General features: G+C 61.7%; 3 protein-coding genes across 8 annotated transcripts; all 3 read right to left on the reverse strand.

The window, feature by feature from the left end:
• Positions 1–403: 403 nt before the first annotated feature.
• On the reverse strand, positions 404–11,787 carry IKZF4 (IKAROS family zinc finger 4). Of its 5 annotated transcripts, none has more exons than XM_065753890.1 (8): positions 11,743–11,787; positions 9,060–9,114; positions 7,926–8,030; positions 4,678–4,938; positions 4,430–4,597; positions 1,894–2,043; positions 1,541–1,672; positions 404–1,151 (listed from the first exon to the last, which is right to left on the reverse strand). In XM_065753890.1, exons 2-8 carry the CDS (start codon positions 9,097–9,099, stop codon positions 433–435), a joined length of 1,575 nt encoding a protein of 524 aa, XP_065609962.1. In that variant the 5' UTR covers positions 9,100–9,114; positions 11,743–11,787; the 3' UTR covers positions 404–432. The 5 variants fall into 5 exon arrangements, with proteins under 5 accessions (XP_065609962.1, XP_065609961.1, XP_065609959.1 ...); XM_065753889.1 differs by having other exon boundaries at positions 11,753–11,783; XM_065753887.1 differs by lacking the exon at positions 11,743–11,787 and adding an exon at positions 10,038–10,171.
• Positions 11,788–12,557: 770 nt separating this feature from the next.
• SUOX (sulfite oxidase) lies at positions 12,558–15,151 on the reverse strand. 2 transcript variants are annotated; one of them, XM_065753892.1, is made up of 4 exons: positions 15,024–15,151; positions 14,519–14,561; positions 14,218–14,392; positions 12,558–14,107 (listed from the first exon to the last, which is right to left on the reverse strand). In XM_065753892.1, exons 2-4 carry the CDS (start codon positions 14,548–14,550, stop codon positions 12,683–12,685), a joined length of 1,632 nt encoding a protein of 543 aa, XP_065609964.1. In that variant the 5' UTR covers positions 14,551–14,561; positions 15,024–15,151; the 3' UTR covers positions 12,558–12,682. The 2 variants fall into 2 exon arrangements, with proteins under 2 accessions (XP_065609964.1, XP_065609966.1); XM_065753894.1 differs by lacking the exon at positions 15,024–15,151 and adding an exon at positions 14,662–14,715.
• Positions 15,152–16,166: 1,015 nt separating this feature from the next.
• Positions 16,167–17,639, reverse strand: RAB5B (RAB5B, member RAS oncogene family). Its single transcript, XM_065753926.1, has 5 exons — positions 17,475–17,639; positions 17,130–17,281; positions 16,925–17,047; positions 16,753–16,846; positions 16,167–16,553 (listed from the first exon to the last, which is right to left on the reverse strand). The coding sequence occupies exons 1-5, from the start codon at positions 17,635–17,637 to the stop codon at positions 16,438–16,440; spliced, it is 648 nt and encodes a 215-aa protein (XP_065609998.1). The 5' UTR covers positions 17,638–17,639; the 3' UTR covers positions 16,167–16,437.
• Between the last annotated feature and the right edge of the window lie 1,759 nt (positions 17,640–19,398).

Below are 19,398 nucleotides of genomic sequence, written 5' to 3' on the forward strand. Positions count from 1 at the left end.
TGAGACTTTGGGGGGTGGATGCAGGGGGGGATTAAGAGTTATAAAAAGAGAAACTAAAAAGCTCAATAAATAACGGAGTGTGTGGGGGGGGAGAAGCACAAAAAAGTCCGTTAATATTTAAATAACTCCATTTATAAAAAGGCAAATTGTTAAGAGCTCCCCTCTGCGGGGTGTGTGTTGGTGGGGAGGGGGGGAGTGAGAGAGGGGGGAGGGATTTCTTTTTTTTTTTCTTTTTTTTTTTTTGTAGCCAAAGTCAGTGCAAAGGAGTTAAAAAAGGAGAAAAAAAAAACCCAAATGAAAACAAAAAATAAACAAAAAAAAACCCAAACGACTGAAGAAGAGTTCTGTGGGGTCTGGGGATGGGAGGGGCGGGGGGGGGTGGGCAAAGTGTGCGTGTGGGGAGGGAGGAGGGGGGGTTGGGGTGGGAAGGGCTCAGCCGACCTTGTGCTCGCCCCGCACGATGTGCGAGGAGAACTCGTACCGGTCCTGGCTGTGGTGGCCGCAGATGTTGCACTCGAAAGGGTCTCTGAAGCCGTGGCAGCCCATGTGGATGGTGAACATGACGTGGTCCAGGAAGAGGATGCGGCAGTGCTCGCAGCGGAAGGCGCGCACCGGCTCTCCGTCCTCGGTCACCACGCGCAGCGCGTCCCTCCCGGCGCCCGGCGCGGAACGCGTCGCTCCCTCGGCCGCTTTCGGGTCCTCTTTGGCGTACGCGGGGCTCTGGCGGCTGCCGGGGCCGTTTCCCGGCGGTGGCTGCGCCGTCCGCTCCTCGTGGATGCTCTCTGTGTCCGTGGAATCGTGGCAGCCGTTGGTGGGCGACGCGCCCGGCTCCCGCCCGCGGTACAGCGCCTGCGCTCCGTCCGCCCCGTCCTCGTGGCCCTCGGTGGAGTCGCGGCCCCCTGGCGGCTCCAGGCGGCCCGGCAGCGGCTGCAGCTGGGTGTAGACGGAGCTGATGACGGGGGTCACCTCCGAGATGCAGTTTGTGGGGGGCAGGCGGAGCGGGCGCAGGTGCTCGCCCCCCATTAGTGCCAGGGAGCTGCCGTAGGAGGGGTCCAGGGGGTGGTGGGCCGACACCATCTCCACGTCCTTCTCGAAGCCGGCGTTCACCTCGAAGGGGAGGTCGGAGAGTGCGAACCTCATCTGCTTCTCTCCTGTGGGCAGGAGATGGATACCATCAGGATAGGCACGAGGCCACTCGTGAGTGGGTGCTGCATCACCACATCCCATCCCATCCCATCCCATCCCATCCCGTCCCACCCCATCCCGTCCCCTCCTCCCACCCCACCCCATCCCATCCTCTCCTCCCATCCCATCCCATCCCATCCCACCCCACCCCACCCCATCCTCTCCTCCCATCCCATCCCATCCCACCCCACCCCATCCCATCCCATCCCATCCCATCCCATCCCATCCCATCCCTCCCCAGCCCCCAGCATGGAAGGCATTGTGAGCATCCAGAGCACCAGCCATTGGTGCTTTGCCCCTCCGCTCCCCACCCCCTCTCCCATCTGCCCTGGGGGAGGAGGGAGCAGCCCCTTACCCACGAATTTCTGAGGCGTGGAGCGCTTCCGCTTGGTCAGGCTGTTGGCCAGGCGGTCGATGAACGTCGGTCGGTCGGCGGAGGGGTGCAGCAGGGAGTCCGGCACGATCTCCAGGTCCCTCATCTCATCACCTGAGATGAGATGAGGAATAGGACTGGCAAGGGGATGCCAGTCAAGCAGTGGGTGGCATGGAGCAGCGGGATGGGATGTGGTGATGCAGCACCCACTGTGCCAGGCTCCGTAGCACCTTCCACCCCATGGCCACCGAGCACAGACAGCGGCAGAGCTCCAACTGGGACCCCCCAGCGGCCCAGCCCTGGTCCCCCCACCACCACACACCCCCAGCACTCACCTTGCTGGCCAGCCAGCACCTGCGGCTCAGTGTTCAGACTCTGCAGGTAGCTGTGGCAGCGCTCCTTGTGCTCCTCCAGCGTGCTCTGCTGCTTGTAGCTGCGGCCGCAGTAGTTGCACTTGTAGGGCTTGCCAACGGTGGGGGAGGAGACTGCAAAACATGCAGAGGAAAATCAGGCTGTGAGGACACACAGGTGGACACCAAACCATGACCTCCGAGCCAATGCCACCGAGATCCAGGCCAGCTCTGCTCTGGCACCTGCATACAGGCTGTTGGGGTCAGTGCTGAGCGGCTGCTACATGCTCCAGGTGATGCTTCACAGTGCTGGGACAGAGCCCCAACCAACAGCCCCCAGATCCCCACCACCCCAGCTGAGGGAGCGGGTGCTGAGCTGCCTCCCCACTGCTCCCAGCCAGAGGGCAGCAGAAGGGCTGAAGGTGCCACACTCTGACAGACGGAGGCCATGAAAATAAATACCCATCTGCCTGATCTGTGCTGCCTCTGCGTCAGCTCTCAGCTGCTCCCAGACACCGGTGATGCAGATCCTGGAAGCTGCCATCCCAGGTAACCCCCAACGGCCCTGGAGGGCAGCTGGGACCACCCCAGCACTGCACATCACAGCAATCCCAGGTTGGGGGGCACCTTGCTGGCAGCCCCAGACAGGGAGCATCCATGAGCCCCACATGCACTGTGCTGTTATCTGCGCCTCCGAATGGGCACAGACCGATGTTCACTGTTCCCATCAGAGCTGAAGTGCTGTTTTGACCCTTCCTGCAGCTTACAGTTGAACCTGTAACTGCTTTCAGGAAGCAGCTCTTGGGGCAGTGGTGAGCAGCTGCATATGGGTTTGTCACAGCTCAAAGTGGGTGGGGATGCCACCAGCCCTTGAATACCACCACAAGAAGGCGCACCAGGAGCTCGTTCCTCCAGTCTCACCATTCAGCTGCTAGAGCCTCGACTGCAAATCCATCACATCTCATCGACCTCCATCCCTTCCTCAGCACTCAGAGTTCCCTACATAGCTCTGTGCTGCCACTCCTGAACAAAACATCCCAATGCTGCACGTGGGGGCTGTCCCCCCTCCCCAGCAGTGGCTGCAATGTCTGCTCAGGACCCCAAGGAGCAGACATGCACCACGCAGCACCTGAAGGGCACATAAAGCCCACCCCAAAGTTTCCTCCAGCCTCAGGTCTGCAAGGCAGAGGGGTCCCCAGCGCTCAGCTCATCCATCCCGGGAGGGGAAGGGGGGGGGGGGAACAGCTTCTGATCTATCTCAGCGCCGACACAGATTGTTTGATCTGGATCTGAACGCCTCTCCTTTTTGGACAGCACATCTTCTGTGAGATGAAAGCTGCTGCGTCCCACGAGACGCACGTGGCTTTGTTAGGGGGTGGGAGGGAAGCACCGCTGCCGTCGGCCGGGCAGGGCGAGCACCCAGCTCTTGCCTCTGAAATCCACATTAAATGAAAGGTTTTCTCAGTAATTAGCCCCCATACAGACCAATTGCTGTTTGATATGCTGCGAGGACGTGTCCCACTTCTGTGTCTCTTGGCGAGGACTTGCAGACACCTTCATATGCCAGCGGCGGGGGGAGGCTGGGCTGGCCCCAGCTGGGTTCTGATCCCATTGATGGGGGCTTCTGACACCAGGAATTGGGGTTCTGACCCCAAAGATGGGGAGTCTGATCCCAGGGATGAGGGGCTCTGACCCCAGGGATTGAGGTCCTGACCCCAGGGACTGGGGGCTTTGACACAGTTCTGACCCCAGGGAAGGGAATCTGACCCCATGGATGGGGATCTGGCCACATGGATGGGGGTCTCACCCCTTCAGCAGGATGGGGACAGTGCTGCTCTCCACACCTGAGCAGAGCAGGAGCACACGTGTGCTCTTTGCTCTCCGCAGTTGATGTCAGGAGGGATTCTGCCTCCAGCTTCTGGCCTTTTTTTAATCCTCAGAGATAAGGAAAGATTCCAGGGAACAGATTTCTTTGCCTGTTCTCCCCATAACTGTCAGAGGCTGTTAAGTTCACCCCCTCCCTGGGGGAAATGGGCTCTTCTAGGCACCTGAACCCAAACCACCCTGGCAGAACTGCCACGCAGGGTCACCCACAGCCCCACCAGCTGTGACACAACAGAACCAGAATCGAAACCACCTCTCAAATGTCCCACTCAGCAAAGACAATATCAAAAACAAAGCAAACAGAACCCCTCCGTGCTCGTTTCCACTGGGGCAGGGCACACCCGAGGGTGGGACCTATCTCGACTCAATAAAACCCATTAAACATTTATCTTTACGAGAAAGAGATGCAGCAAACCCAGAACCTCAGGGCAGGTGACAGTGTACCACCCCCAACACCCTCCCCAACCCCGGTTTCATGTCTCAGACACAATGAGTCCCCCCCAGCACCCACCCCACGTCCCCACGCAGGTGGGTGCTGTGCCGTGGTTCTGGGGAGTGATGCACAGTGCTGGGGGTGCTGGGCTGAGCTCCCACCTCTCACTGCACCCCTGCCCCCCTACCCCGGCCGGGCACCCACCGGAGTGCGTCCTCAGGTGTCCGGTGAGCGCGTCCCTCCTGCGGCAGGCGTAATTGCAGAAGGGACATTTGAAGGGTTTCTCTCCGGAGTGCAGCTTGATGTGACGCAGGAGGTTTCCCTTCTGGGTGAAGGAAGCCCCGCACTGGTTGCAGTGGAACGGTCTTTCTCCTGTGAAACAGAGCAGCACGTGAAACAGTCTGCTCCAGCCCTCCACCCTCCAGCCCTCACCCCCCCGGGGTCCCACTCACCCGTGTGGCTGCGCTTGTGCACCATCAGCACGTTGGGGCCGATGCACACCATGCCACACACGTCACACTTCAGCTTGCCGTTGGGCAACCGGATGCCACCGGGGGAGTGTGGCTCCTGGCCCGGCCCGTCGCAGTAGCCCAGCGGCTCCGAGAGAGAGTCCTCCACGATGACACTGTCGTCCTTCTCCAGCATGCGGTCGTCCTGTGCCAGCAGCCGGCTGCCCTCCTCATCGCTGTACATCTCCACCTTGATGGAGCTGGCTGGAGGTGGGCAGGGAAAGCAGCGTTACAGGAGCACGGCTCGGGCAGGGCTCGCTCCTAGAGGAGCTGCGCTGACGTGCTCTGTGCTTTGATGGTGACAATGTGCATCTTCTTGTGCCGTTGGGTACTCTGGAACAGATGCCCAGCACCGTAACGGGGTTATGGGATGGACACTTGTCTGTGCACCCCAAAGATCAGGGCTTTGGTGACAGAGTGGGGGAAGAAACCATTCTGATCCCCACATCCAAAGGCAGAAGGTGAAAGAAAGAAAAACTTAAAGCAATTGAGATGACACAGAAAACACAGAATTTTGACTATGGATCAGTAAAAGCTCCACATTTTCTGGCACAAAGAGTCCAGTGTGAGTCCCTCAGGCAGCAAACCCCAGCTCTGCTTGCAGGTTCTCATCACTGCTGGCAGACCTGGGATCCACCAACTACAAACAGAGAAAAGAGAAGCTGAGCAGGACAGCGCTGTGTGAGCAGCTCCTGCTGCCTGGAGCCAACACTCTGCAGAGGCACATGGCCACAAGAGTGACAATGCAGCAACCCAAGTGGCTGCTGTGGAAAGATCTCATGTCCTGGAGATTGTCCCTGGGGCACTGCCCACCCTGTGAGAGGTCAAGGGCAACCCAGGTGAGCCCAGGAAAACTACAGGCATCGCTGGCTGCAACCAGAGGGCATGGGGCTGGGGGCTGCGCAGCCACAGACACCCCCCCACCACCACCACCTTTTCTTCCTCCTGCAGCACCAGGAGTGGGGTGGCTGTGCCGGCAGCGACCTACATTCCTGGCTGCTCCAGCAAGATGTGGAATACCACAAATCAGACAGGCTCTGGAAGATGGCAGCTGGACAGCGAGGGCTGTGCTGGCACAGGTGGGGGGAGAGGAGCCTTCCTCCCTCCCTCCCTCCTCCACCTCCGCAGTGCTGCTTCCTCCCTCAGCTGCAGTCACACCTCTGGACCCTCACCAGAGGCAGAGCAGTGCCATGCAGAGCAAGTCCTCAACTGACTGAGTTGGGAAGCATCCTCCCACCAAGCAGAGTGGGAGGGAATCCCCCAGGATGTGCTGGAGGCAGCAGGACTGCCTGCTCTGCTCTGCTCTGCTCCCCTTGGCTGCCCCAAAACCCGGTCCGGGTCACCCCCGTGGCAGCACATCGAGCCCACAGCCTCCAAGAAAATATTTACAGGAACACTTGAAATATCAGTCTGATTTCTTCCATTTAAAGGAGCAGGCTCTTTCCAAGCCCTCCGGGGAGCTGAGGGGGCTGGAGGGAGCTGAACTTTATATACACAAAGGAGACTTCTGCTGCTGGTGGGGAAGATTACGGCATCCAAACTGCCTGGTGGAGGCAGGCATGGGAGCACAGCCCTGCAGGAATCCCAGAAGCTTCCAGACCTGACAATGATGCACTCCCTGGGGCTCATTTGGGTCTTTGCTGAGGACAGAAAGCTCTCAGCTGCGGGCCCAGGGATGGGATTTGCTCATGAAGCTCTCAGTAATGTCCTGGGCACTGAACTGTCCACAGATCGGATCTTCTCAACTGGAGGGGTTCTGAAGCAGCTCCAGCAGCAGCCGACCCTTCCTGGTGGGGGAGCTTTGGGTCACTTACTGGAAGGAAACACAATCAACGATGTGCGGTGCCCATCCCAAGGAGCCCCATGTGACCCCAGCAGCAGCCAGGAGTTGGCAGGGACAGGACAAAGCTCAGAGCTAAGAACAGCCCCGTGAGCAAGAGAGATCAGCGAGGAGCAGCAGCATGGAAGTGATTCACCCGAGGCAGTGTGAGGAGCCCATGAATCCTGGCTCTCACTGCCCCACTTCCCCTCCTGTCCTGCAGACAATGCTGCCTTCCCAGAGAGGCTCTCAGCAACGGGAACTATGCATCCAGCCTGGCTTTGGCAACCACAGGCACTTTCAGGCTGTCTGCTGAGCCACCAGCCAAAGGCACCGCAGGCTGCAGCCACGGGGGGGGGGGGGGGGGGTGGGGCAGGGGGGGCTCCGCAGCCACAGCACTCCTGGCAGAACCAGAACTTCCCTTCCACGCTGCCCAGTGCCACTGGGAGCACCCAGGGGACACTGGAGCACAAACACCAAGTGCAAAGCTCGGCGGCAGGAGCTGCCTGGATGCATCGACGTTCGCTGTGCTTTGATTTTCTTTCTTTCTCCCCCCCCCCCCGCCTCCACAGTTCCCCCAGGGACTTGTTTTTCTTTTTTTTTTTTTCTTTCCTGGGCTCAGGAGGAAGGCCAACTATTGTTCTGTAATTCTCCTTTCAGAACCAACGCGCAGTCCGGTCGCGCTGCAGAGCAGTCTCCGCTGGCTGAACAGGTTATATAATATTCTTGCTCCTCTGGGGCACGATGCTTGCTGGATGAACCAGCTGTGAAGTCAAGTCAGATCAGAGCAATGCCATCACCGGCGTCCTGCTGCTAACGGGGAAGGGCTCAGTGCTGCCCTTTCAGCTGGTCCACGTGCTCAGCTCCTTTCGCTTCCGACGGAGCGAAAAAGCAGTGTTACCCCTCAGAACAGCTCTGCACTTAAGGCTGCATTTCTTCACAGAGCTTCGAAGCGTTTTTAGGCAGCGAATAGAAAACGAATAGCAAAAAAAAACAACAACCAAACCACCCAAACAACTCCACTATGGTGAAGCGATGAATTACTCCACGCTCCATTGGGGAGAGAGGGAGCATTGGAGCTGTGCTGCTCCACATCTCTCAGCAGAATCCATCCAACAGATGGTCCTGAAGCACAGTCCCACGCAGCAGAGCACGGACACCCACTGGCAGCCCCGAGTGGGCTGAGGTGCTCAGCCACCATTGGCCTCCTGGAGCTCAGCTCACACTGTGCCCACGGTCAGCATCGTGGACACAAAGTGGGACAGCCCAGACCCACGGCACTGGTGGAGGCTCTCAGTGTCACCTGAGAAGTGGTTCCATGATGACCTGGGGGGGGTTGGGGGGCAGCATGGGGGGGTCACTGTGTACTCACCACTGAGGGAGCGGCTCGGAGAGGAGTGCTGGCTGTTGGGTGTGCTCACCACAGCTCCCACGATAGCTGAGCTGAACTCTTTCTCCAGAGAGGAATCCCCGCTGCCTTCGAGAACACAGAGAGGGGAGAGGGACGTGAGTGAGGCTTGAAGCTCCCCCCCCACCGCTGAGCCCAGCAGACCCCCTTGTGTGCAGCGGTGCTGCAGAAGGGGATCACATGGGGCACACAGACGGATGTCTCTCAGCAGGTATCTGTCCCCCAGATGCAGCCCCCCCCCCGCCCCCCGTTCCCACGGGTGGGATGTGGCACCACAGCCCCCACCCCACACTGGTGAGGGAGAAGCACTTCAGGACAGGAAAAGCACAGGAGCTCAACACTCAGCCCCCCCCCCCTCGGGACCCACAGCATTGTGTCCCCCAGCCTCCCCTCCGTGCCCCTTGCCGACAGCTTGTCAGGCTCCAGGAAATACTGGGTCACATTTCTCTTGCTCTAAAAACAAACGGAGGTGCCCACGGCGCTGGCAGACGGCGTGGTTCCCTGGGGAGCTCCTGGCACTGTTCCTGCTCCCGGCTGCGGGCAGTGCCGGCACTGGGGTTGGGTGGGCTCAGCCTGGCATCATCCCCATCTCTGCTGCCCTGAGATGGACACAGCTGTGCCCCAATGGCTTTTTCCTGCTGCCAGACTCAAGGTCTTCCTCCCCGGCTGCAGGGAGCTGGTGCCAGGAGAGTGGGGAAGCTCTGAAGGAGAAACGAAGTGGAGAAGCAGCCCGGCTTCAGGGCACCTGAGCCCCCACAACCAGCAGCAGGAAACACACTGTGAGGTCAGCAAAGCATCCAGAGCCCCAAGGCAACGACCCCCTCCACAGCACCACATCCCTGGGCTACATCCTGGCCCCCTCCAGACCTCCAACAGCCCCAAGTGCTCAAACTCCAGCCCAAACTTCCAGGGCTTGGCTCAGCACAGCTCGTTAATTAGCTGTTTGCCACGCTGCAGGCATTAACACTCCCCAGCTCCTTAATGAAACGTGCTGGATGCTGTCGTTCAGTGCTTAATATGCACACACAGGGGACCATCCTGAGCACCTTACAATGCTGGCGACCCAAAATAGCGGGCAGAAATCAAGATGGGATGTACCAGATATGTAGGATTGTCCATTACAGTCTTCTATATCCATCCTTAAGGTGCAGTGCTGAAAGAGAAAGCAGAGCAGAGTCAGAGTTTGCCCGCAGGAGCTCCTCAGCCACCTTCATACTCCAAAATAACACTTCTGGAGCAGAGCCTTGCTTGCCCTGATCTCCCACAGCGCAGCAACACAATGCCATCAGCCCCAGTGGAACACAAACCCGGCCCTGGGGGGAGCACAGAGCAATCACCCACCCCTGAGACAGACAGACAGGGGGCACTGGAGCTTTGGTGTAGGAAGCATAGAGCGGGGACGTCTGGTTTCATTCTGCTGATGGGAAGAGTCGGGTTTGGGGCACCCACTGGAACCATAGGTGGTCGCCTTGGGAAGCAGAGCACTCATTCAGAGCACAAACTCAGAAACGTGCCCGGGTGTGGCACAGACAACTCGCTGTCCCACAAAAGGGACACAGATGAGGGAAGATAGGAGCCCGGAACTTTGCTCTGCTGCGTTACACACGCACTCCAAGATCGCCTGCGTGCAGCAAGCATCAGCTGTGCACAGAAAGTCCTCTCTCCGGAGCACAGCAGCAGTGGGCACACAGCACTGAGCTGCTCTGAGCTGTGAGCAATGGGGCCGAGACCCCCACCCCAGGCCCTCTGAGCTCCCAGCCCCTCCACGCACACCGCGGGGACGCGCTTCGTGCCATCGGCGCAGGGACCTCAGTGACGCTGCGCTGAAACTGGAGCAGCCAAAAGAAGGGCTGCCCCCCCAGGGGCCGTGCTCAGGGAAACAAAGCCCCCCCCCCCCCCCACCAGCAGCCCAGTTTAAAACAAACCCCCATCTGAGCACAGAGCCGTGCAGACGTCCTCTGTGCTGAGCACACCGGGGCTCCTGAGGACAGCAGGGTCAGTGCATGCCCCCCAGCCCAGCCCTACACAGCCGTCCCCGCAGCTCACAGCCCCCCCAGCCCCCCAGGATGGACCCACTGCCTTCCCACGGGGTGAGAGCAGTACGAAGCACCGCGGCGGTCCCTGCAGTTTCTCTTCCCAAAGCGTTGTTTCCATTTGCTCTGTTTTCCAACATGAGTGGTTTTTTTCCACCTTTGCCACGAATAGGAGCACACGGAGCCACAGAAAAGAAGGGTTGTGTCACTGGAACAGCTCCAGAGCCCAACTCCGGTGCCCACGGTCCTGCAGTGCTGCGCAGCCCCGCAGCCAGGAGCTGGGAAAGCACTATGCTGTATTTTATCCATCATCCCACAGCTCTCGTTGTTCCGTATTTCAAAACACATCGTTAAATCAGACGAAGCTGTCGCAGAAATGGGGCGGCCTGCAGTGCTCCGTGGGATGGGGAGAGGAAAAACCTCATGGGATTCGAGCCCAAAACTTGAAGGGGGGTGGGCAGAAGCTCGGGACCACGCACTGCACCCCAAGTCCTTGTTCTTCCTCCTGACGCCGCCGGGATGCAGAGTCCGTCCATTGACATAACTTTGCCCGCAGACCCGTGGATGGAGGACATCACAGCTCCAATCTGAATGCTCTCCTGAGGTTCGGCGATGAAGTCTGAACTCGAAGCAGGGAGGGCCATCTCCCACGGCTCTTCGTGCAGCATCAAAACCTTCACCACCGCCACCAACAGCGAAGCCGACCAACACGGGATGGAAGCACAGTGCTCCCCCAGAACCCCCACAGAAAACGGGGGAAGGTCCTCCAGCACCGCTCAGGGTGATGCACTCCTGAGGTGGGGGGGAATATGCGCTCCTGGGGGGGGGGTGGAGGACAGGAGCAGACCTCCCAGCACAGAGGAGCACTTCTGACGGCCGCAGTCCCAGCTCCACGCAGTCACATTTCTGATGCAAGTGCCCTGAAGGATGCGGGACATCTTCGACCCTCCGTGGTGCTCCTGTCCCATCCCTGACCCCATCTCCTGGGGGTTACGATTGAAATCCCCCCCAATCTCCTCGCTGACCCCCCTCCCCCCAGTCCCAGCACAGAGCTGCACAGGACGCAGAAAGCCATCAATCCAACTGCTCCCGGGGCCCACCGCGGTCTCCCCCCCCCAGGGTGTGCAGTGGCTGCTCAGAGCAGTGCCCCCCCACCCCAAGATCCCCTCCCTTCCTCCCTCCCCCTTTCAGCATCATCAGAGCAGCAGACGGATGCGACCCCTCTCACTGTGAGCAAAGGGAGAAGGAAAACGATGGGGCAACGAGCAATAATGAAGGTGGGGGGCACCGAGAGGGGGAGGGGGCAAGGGGCTTTGTGGAGGGGTGCGGTGCACGGGGCAGAATCACCGGTGCGGACATAGCGGGCACCGGGAAACCCGGACCGGGGAGGGGGGACGGGGAGAGGAACGTGGACCCCGAAAGCGGCACAGAGAGGTCCCCCCCTGGTGCTGAGGGGATCCGGGAGGAGGCACTGAACCCGGAGCCCCCGGTGCTCCCCCCCGGAGCCGCGGGCAGAGCTCCGCTGTCACCGCCGCTGCCATTGTTCGCGGAAATGTCACCGGGAGCCGCCCCCGACGTCCCCCCCCCATTCCGGCGGAGGAGCTCCGTGCCCCGCGCTGCCCGACCCGGGGTTGTGGGGGGCGGGGGAGAGGTGGGGGAGTCCGTTTGGGGGGAGGGGGGACCGCCCCGCAACGCCGAGCCCCGAGCAGCGCTCCCGCACCGTCCGCCGGTACCCCCCCACACACAACCTCCTCTCACCGTCGCGGCGCGGGGCGGCCCCCCCGGCCCGGCCCGGGGAGCGGCGGGGGGGGCTCAGCGGCCCGGCGGCGGCTCCGGTTCCATCGGCGGCGCCTTCACCTGAGGAGGGCCCGGCCCGGCCCCCCCCGCCCGCCCCGAGCCACTTCCGGGCCCCGCGCGCAGCCGCGCGCCCAACGCCGGCGGGAGGGGGGGGGGGGGGGGGGAAGGGGGGGGCGCGCGGCCACCGCGGGCGGCGCGGGGGGAGGGGGGGCGGGACGAGCGCCGAGCGAATCGATGGGGCCCGAGGCAGTGCGGGCAGCGGAGCGCCGAGAGAGGGAGGGAGCGCCGAGCGAAGCGCTGGGAGGGGATGGGGGGGAACCCCAGGAGGGGGAAGCATGGGGGGGGGGGGGGTGTGACGGGGACACAATGGCAGCGGGGTGGGGGACAGGGGGTTGAGGGTGACACGAGGATAAGGGGGACACAGAGGGGCTGAGGGGACAGGGAGGGTCTAACGGGGTCACAGTGGGGGGCTCGAGGGGGTCCTACGGGAACGGAGGGTGACATGGGGACACTGAGGGGTCCAGGAAAATGCAGAGGGTCCCGCGGGGTCACAGGGTCACATGGGGACACGGAGAGTCCCATAGGGACGGAGGGTGACGTGGGGTCACCGAGGGTCACGGGGTGGAGGGGGGAATGCGGGGTTACGGGGTCCCACGAGGTCATCCCCCAGCCCCCCCCCACCCCTTCCAACCCCAGAGCCGTGGGGTTTCCCGGCACCACCGTGGTCGGCGGTGCCCCGGTCGTGCCCCAGGAAGCAGCGAGTCCATAAAAGCTGCGCAATCTTTATGGAGCCGCTTTCACACTTTTCACTTTCGGTGGCCATAAGGCGGCGACCTTTGCACCAGAGGCAGTGCGGCCGCGTCCAGGGACGGCCACGGGGCCGACAGACCATCAGTCACACACAGAGACACGGACACGGTGCCAGGCAGTGCTCAGCACCCCACGCAGGTTCCAGATGGGCGCCACGCTGTCAGGCTGCACGTTGTAGCTGCTGTCCACCGCTTTGCAGACGATCTCCAGCTCCTTCCCCGCCGCCACCGGCACCGTCAGCTCCCACAGCGTCCATGCCCATGCCCGCCCCGGGGGGGCCCGCTCTCCTGCCAGCTGTGCCACGCGCCACGTCTGCCCGCCGTCCAGCGAGACGTCCACGCGCACCACCTCGCGCCCACCGCCGCTCCACGCGTAACCCTTCAACGTCAGCTCCCCCGGTGGCACCGTGGCTCCAGGCCGAGGCTGCGTGACGGCCGACTGCACCGGCAGCTCCTGAATGGCGGGTGCCGTGCGGTAATCCACCGTGTCCCAATCCACGCAGGGGGAGAAGCCCTTGTAGTCGTTCTGCTGCCAGTGGCTGGGGCTCTCGGCCGGGCTCACAGCCACGCGCCGCAGCCACTTGACGCTGCGTGCACCCACCACCCCAGGCACTACCACGCGCAGTGGGAAGCCATGGTCACGGGGCAGCTCGGTGCCGTTCATCTCATAGGCCAGCAGCACATCAGCAGTAGGGCTGAGCGCACGGCTGTAGGGGATGGATGCACCGTACGGAGCCCCCCCGACATCGGTGTCCAGCCCCTCGAAGCAGACGTGCCACTCGCCCTGGCGTTCCTCGGGGAAGCCGGCATGCAGCAGGACATCCCGCAGCCGAACACCGCCCCAACGCGCGGTGCTGATGGCACCGATGTCCCACGGCAGCCCCTTGACCGGCCGCACGTGGCTCATCTCGGCGCGGCGGTTCCCGGCACACTGCAGGGTGACCGTCACCTCGTGTTTGGGGAAACAGCTCCGCAGCTCATCCAGAGACAGCGACAGCGTGCGGCCCCCGGGACCCTCCACCTGCAGCCGGTAGGAGCCCGGTTCCACCGCCGGCACCGGGAGGTGGTTACGGGTGAAGAAGAGCTCGTTGGGCGTCAGGAAGCGCTCGGCCAACAGCTCAGCTGGTGGCTCCGCGTTGAAGGGCTTCTGGCTATTGATGCGTAGCCCAGGGTGCCGGGGGGGGTCTCCGGCAAAGGGGTCCTGGGCGCTGGGGGCCGGTGGTGCTTCGTCAGGGCTGAGCTCGCCCACCTTGTACTGCTGCAGCAGCTCCAGGACGTGTGGTTCCCCATGCACCGCATAGAGAGCCCAGAAGGGCTCCAGGGCCCCCCCCGCCGCCAGCAGGATTTTGTCGGGCCCCCCCGGGTGCAGCTCTACGAAGTCGGTGACGTCGAACACGTCGGTGCCGTGGGTCACCCAGACGCGCTCCTCCGGGTTACGGTGTTGCCCCACCTCCTCCCGAGTGTACCGGGGGTACGAGGGAGCGGCAGCGGCGGCTGCGTGAACGGCCTGGAGAGGGAAGGGAGGGGGGCTCGGCCCCGTCGGCGGGGACAGCTCGGACCTACCTCCCCCCCCGGTACCCTCCCCACCACTCCCCTCCCACCCCGGTGCGCGCTCACCCTCCGCCGCCGTTCTCCGTAGCTCAGCGCCGCGCCGAGGCCGAGCAGAGCCGCCAGCACCGGAACCACCCGCCCGCGCCCCCCCCCCGGGCCCGGACCACCGGGAGCGATGGGGGAAGCGTCCGTCCGGGAGCAGCCGCAGCGCGGGGGGAGTGGCGGGGGGGGCAGGCGGACCCTGCGGGGAGAACTGCGCTGAACGGTGCCCGAGGTGAAGGGGGGGAGTTGCGAGGGGGGGGGAGCGCCCTTCGGGGTGCACCGGGGGCAAAAGTGAATGGGGGGGGGGGGGGGGGGAAGGTCCTACCTGCGCCGGGGGACAGCACGGAGCAGCAGCATCACGGCGGGACCTGCGGGAGGGAGCGCGCAGAGCAGAGCGCGGGAGTTCACGACACCGCCCCCCTCCCCCCCCGTTCCGCTGCCGGTAGCGGATCCCCCCCCGCTACGCACCTGCGTGGCAGACGCGGCGCTGCGCGGGGCCGAAAGCTTTAACGGAGGGGCGAAGGGGCGGGACCATAGGGGTGGGGCCACGCCCCCCCCGGGCATTGGGGGCGCGCGTTAAAGGGGCCGCGGGCGGAGCTCCCCCACGCGTGACACCTCCCTTATCGCCCCCACGGGCGAGGCGCGCCGCCGCCCGCCGCAGCGATAAGCGTTATCGGAGTGCAGCCGGATACGGGCTCGGCTCCAGCTGCCCCCCCACCCCCCCCCCGCAGTACACGGCGCCGTTCCTCCTTTTTGTTTTTTTTTTTTTTTACTTTTCTCCGTTCGTTTTGTTGTTTTCTTTTTTTTTTTTTTTTTTTTTTTTTACTTACATTAAATACATCGGTAAATCAGCAGCTGAGTTCTGTTATCATGATCGTTATTTCAATGCGATGGAGGAGCTTCCTCAAAGCAAAAAATAAAAATAAAAAAAAATAAAACCAACAAACAAACGGAAAAAGAAAACAAACAGCGGAGCAGAGACGGAAGGAAACAGAGAGGGTCGGGAAAGCTGCAGTGTCCCCGCTCACTCCCGGGGGGAGGGAGGGGGCGTCCTCGGGCCGTGCAGGGGGGCAAAGCAGAGTCAGGGTCCATGCATCAGCCCTAACCCGCTCAGCCCTCACTGTGGGGCGTCATGCGGGACCCCCCCACCCCCACTCGGGGGCTGCATGCAGGACCTGGCTGCAGTGTGGGTTGGGGGCTCCTTCCCGGGGAGCCCAGGCTGCTGAGTGCAGGGAGAGGGCAACGGCCTCCGGGCCGCAGCGCTGCCCTGGGCACAGCCCCTGGCAGCAGCCCAAGGGATCCGAGCTCCATCCGGGAAGCGCAGAAAGGAACTGCCTCCCTCTGCCTTCGCCTCCCTCTGCTGCTCCCAACCTCCAGAGCAAACAGGAGCCAAAGGAAAATCAAAGTGCAGCGGAGCAGAGCGCTTCCCCACCTCGAGTGCCAAACAGAAGTGGCTGGAAGAGGAACGGGGGAGCAGTGGGAGGGCTGTGCCCAGGGGGGAGAGGGGACAGAGGGACAGCGGCAGCTGCTGCTCTGCATCCCACCCCTTCCCCTCACAAAAGACTTCCAGGCACTTTCGATCCTTCAGCAAAAAAGGCCACCAAGGAAGAAGGTTAAGGACACTGCAGCTTTTTCCCTCCCAGACAACCATAGAAAAAGAGAAAAAAGAAAAAAAAAAAAAAAGGAGAAAAAAAAATTTAAACAACAAATCCATATCAGACCCCACATTTGGTTCCAGAGGTCTCCGGTGCCATCTCGTACATCACACAAATCAAACCCGAGGATGTGCTGCCACCTCCTCAGCTCTCCCGTCCCACTCCCAGCACCACCAGGAGGGGAAACGTGAGCAGGGCTGAGCCCACAGACCAACCAGAGCAAAGAGGGAGGTGGGAGAGGGAGAAAGGTGGAGGGAGGAGCTGCGATTAGGTCGCTATTTGCACCTATATCATACAAAGTGAAGAAGAGTTTGTCGGTTTGTTTTTTTTGTTGTTTTTTTTTGTTTTGTTTTGGAAGTTAAGTCCCCGGCGGATCTAGTTCCACTGCCATCAGGATTGGTGGTAACGGGTGTCTGGTGGTGGTTTTGAAGCATTAAAAAGTGCAGTTAGAGCTCTCGGGAGGGTTCTGGTTCGGGTGGGTTTCTCGGTGTGCCGTTATGGAGGTGAGGTGTGGTGTGGTGGACGGGGGGGGGGTGGAGGTTATATCTTAGCTCTTCCTCGCTCGCGGGCCGCTGCCGAAGGCCGCCCTTCAGTTGCTACAACACTGGCTCTTGTTCTGCTGGGTTTGCTCGTGAAGGTCCACCCCTCTGCTCCTCCCCGCCGCGCCGCTCGTGCTCTGGGGCTCGCTCTTTGGCAGCTTCTTGGCTGCAGAGGGGAGAGAAGCAGCAGCGTGGCTGTTATGGGCTGCAGTGCCACTGGGATGCGTAACCACGGGCAGACCGAGCTGACCCACGGCCACCTGGGGAACAGCACTGCTCCCGGTGCTGCCCCAGGGAGGAAAAAGAGCTGCTCTGAGCCCCCCACCTTGCAGGATCACCCCTTCCCCCCCCACCCGCAGCCTCACCGATGGCCAGGAAGAGGTCGTTCACATTCATCGCTGTCTTGGCTGACGTCTCCATGAACAATAAGCTGTTGTCATCTGCGTAAGCCTGTGCCTCCTGGAAGACAGCACACAGGTGAGGGTCTGGCAGCTGTGGGGAGGGGCTGCAGGATGGGGAGGGGGGGCTTATGCTTACTTCATACTCCACCATGCGTTTGCTGGCCAGGTCGGCCTTGTTGCCTGCGAGCGCAATGACGATGCTGGGGCTGGCTTGTCTCTGCAGCTCTTTCACCCATGTTTTTGCCCGTGCAAACGTTTCCTAAGAGCAGAAAGGGGGAGACCTGAGCTTACAGCAAGGTGGGCACCCCACAGGGACCCCCACCGCGCCCCGGGGACCTCACCTGGTTGGTGATATCGTAGACCACAATGGCAGCCTGTGCACCCCGGTAGTACATGGGGGCCAGACTGTGGTACCGTTCCTGGCCCGCCGTGTCCCAGATCTCAAACTTCACCGTTGTGTCGTCCAGGCAGACGGACTGTGTGAGGAAGGCCGCTGCCAGGAGGGAGGAGGGTGTTAGCATCAGACTGCTGCCCCGGAGCACTCTGCCCACGACCACCCAGCCCCGCAGGGATCGTATTTGCAGGAGAGTGAAGCTGGCACAATGCAAAAACGGAGATGGACAGCTGCAGGAGCACTTCTCCCAGGTACTGCAGCACCCCACACATCGTGCCCCTCGCCGACTCACCCCCGATGGTGCTCTCCTGGTACTCGTGGAACTGCCCCTTGACGAAGCGCAGCACCAGGCTGGATTTCCCCACCGCTGACTCGCCCAGCAGCACTAGCTTGAACTGACAGATTTTGCTGGCTTGGGACTGCCCATTCGGCCTGGCTGCTCCTCTGCTGGTCATGGCCGGGCTGCTGCTGGGCTCGCGCCCTGCTGAGCAGAGAGCAGGGAAGGCACCGACGCTGGGAGCGCTGGCGTTGGCTCCACCAGGCAGTCCTGGAAGGGGAGGAAAGCAGTCAGTGCAGCACATGGGTGTGCCGTGATCAGTAAATCCATTCAAGCCAACACACGCAGCTCGGTACAGGGTTTGAGCCATGACTGGTGGACACAGGCACCGCTGAGGAAGCAGCAAGGACTGGACTGCTCTGCTTCCAGAGCTCCAGAATGATTCCCAAGAGACAGGTGGGAAGGGCTGATGCAGAAGTGATGCCAAGGGGAGGGCAGCAGCCCTGCCAGGACCTGGCTTGGCCTCACGTTCCAGGCTGCTCCTGTTTGCGCCACAGCACAGATTCCTCAGCTGCTTCACCTCTCTCCCCGCCCAGAGGAGGAGCTGGGAACCAACCCCACAGCTCAGCCTCTCCAAGTTCCATAGCCTGATTTTTTTTTCTGCTTTCTGTTTTCCCTCAGCATACAATCACAGCAGCCAGCACAGCCCAACAGAGCCCTCAGCATATCCCACCTGCACCAGCAGCTCCACTGGACACAGCACACACTGCTGGGTCACCACAGAGCCCAAGTCCTACAGCTCCCACGCTGGGACAGCAGGCAAAGCAAGGTTTGTGCTTTTCAAGCTAACCTCATTCATTTTTTAAGGCTCATCTCCCACACGTGGGCTGAGCCGGCTGCAGGATGCAGATGGGTACTGGAGCACAGCCAGCAGGGGAAGGCTGTCGGCATCTATGCCCCCACACACAGCTGCGACTGAAGCACTTGTGCACAGCACTGACTCCACACCTTGAGCCCACCCAGGGCCCTCACAGTTCCCTTGAGCCCAATCCTGGGGGGTTTCCACTTCACCGCTGCCTCCTGTTTTTGCTGGACACAGCACACACACTCAACAGGCACCAGATCCAGTCCCAGGATCACTGTCTGTTCCTGTTACTGCACACTGAAACCCTCACCTGCAGCAGAAGGTGATGAGCTACACACGCACGTGGCTGCTCCCACTGCGGCTTCACGTCACCAGCCAGCAGTTGCTCACTAAGCGTGACTCAAGGTGCGAAGCAGTGAGCTCTGTATGCACAGAGAAGACCAGAAACCACCTGGAGACACTGACCACAGGGCACTGCACGGAGCACACAGCTGCAGCAGTGACCGCTCTGCACTGTGCGGGGACATTTCACCTCACTGCCCCCCACTCCCCTCTGTGAGGGCACAGAGCCCCCGTGAGCACCGCCACCAGCAGCAGCACAGCACTGCAACAGCCACCAGGGCCAACCACTTTCCTGTTACCAGGAGGACTTCTCCTATGTCCCAACCACTCTCACACCACCGCCGAGGTGGCTGCAGGACCAGCAAGCTCCGTAACAACGAGGAATCCTTTACAGAGCCCTCAGTGCCCGGTTCCAGTGTGTCCTCCATCTCGCAGTAGCTCAGGCAGCTCTGGCGGCTGCAGTAACATTTCCCTTTGGCAAAGTCGGGACGGTCACACTCGCTCGGCCCTCACCGGACCGCCGTGTGCTGCCTGCTTTGGGTCCCCGGGGGCAGCGGGGTCACGGGGCGGCTCCCACGGGCGCCAACACCGGGACTTCGCTCTCCCCCGCGCCTGAGCCCCCCGCGCTGGTGCACCCGGTTCCCCGGCGACGCCTCGCAGCAGGCGGAGCCGCACAGGAGCCCGGTGTGGGGGAAAACCGACGGAATTCGGCACAGCAACGAGACCCCTGCG

The sequence above is a fragment of the Cyrtonyx montezumae genome, unplaced genomic scaffold (genome assembly GCF_038088225.1).
Source record: "Cyrtonyx montezumae isolate F1298 unplaced genomic scaffold, pur_monq_1.0 scaffold_85, whole genome shotgun sequence".
Lineage (NCBI taxonomy): Eukaryota > Metazoa > Chordata > Aves > Galliformes > Odontophoridae > Cyrtonyx > Cyrtonyx montezumae.

Bases quoted from the DNA above. Each gene is read 5' to 3' on its own strand.
- IKZF4 (XM_065753887.1), bottom strand. From the start codon at position 10,115: ATGGAAACAACGCTTTGGGAAGAGAAACTGCAGGGACCGCCGCGGTGC. The intron at 9,115-10,037 runs GTGGGTCCATCC...TTTCTCTTTCAG, and splicing joins TCTCACCCCGTGGGAAGGCA to CACTGCACCTTAAGGATGGA. The intron at 8,031-9,059 runs GTACATCCCATC...GTGTTCTCGAAG, and splicing joins TGGACAATCCTACATATCTG to GCAGCGGGGATTCCTCTCTG.
- SUOX (XM_065753892.1), bottom strand. From the start codon at position 14,550: ATGCTGCTGCTCCGTGCTGTCCCCCGGCGCAG. The intron at 14,393-14,518 runs GTAGGACCTTCC...TTCTCCCCGCAG, and splicing joins CGTGCTGTCCCCCGGCGCAG to GGTCCGCCTGCCCCCCCCGC. The intron at 14,108-14,217 runs GTGAGCGCGCAC...TTCCCTCTCCAG, and splicing joins ACGGAGAACGGCGGCGGAGG to GCCGTTCACGCAGCCGCCGC.
- RAB5B (XM_065753926.1), bottom strand. From the start codon at position 17,637: ATGACCAGCAGAGGAGCAGCCAGGCCGAATGGGCAGTCCCAAGCCAGC. The intron at 17,282-17,474 runs GTGAGTCGGCGA...CCCTCCTGGCAG, and splicing joins CCAGGAGAGCACCATCGGGG to CGGCCTTCCTCACACAGTCC. The intron at 16,554-16,752 runs GTGAGGCTGCGG...TCCCCTCTGCAG, and splicing joins CGACCTCTTCCTGGCCATCG to CCAAGAAGCTGCCAAAGAGC.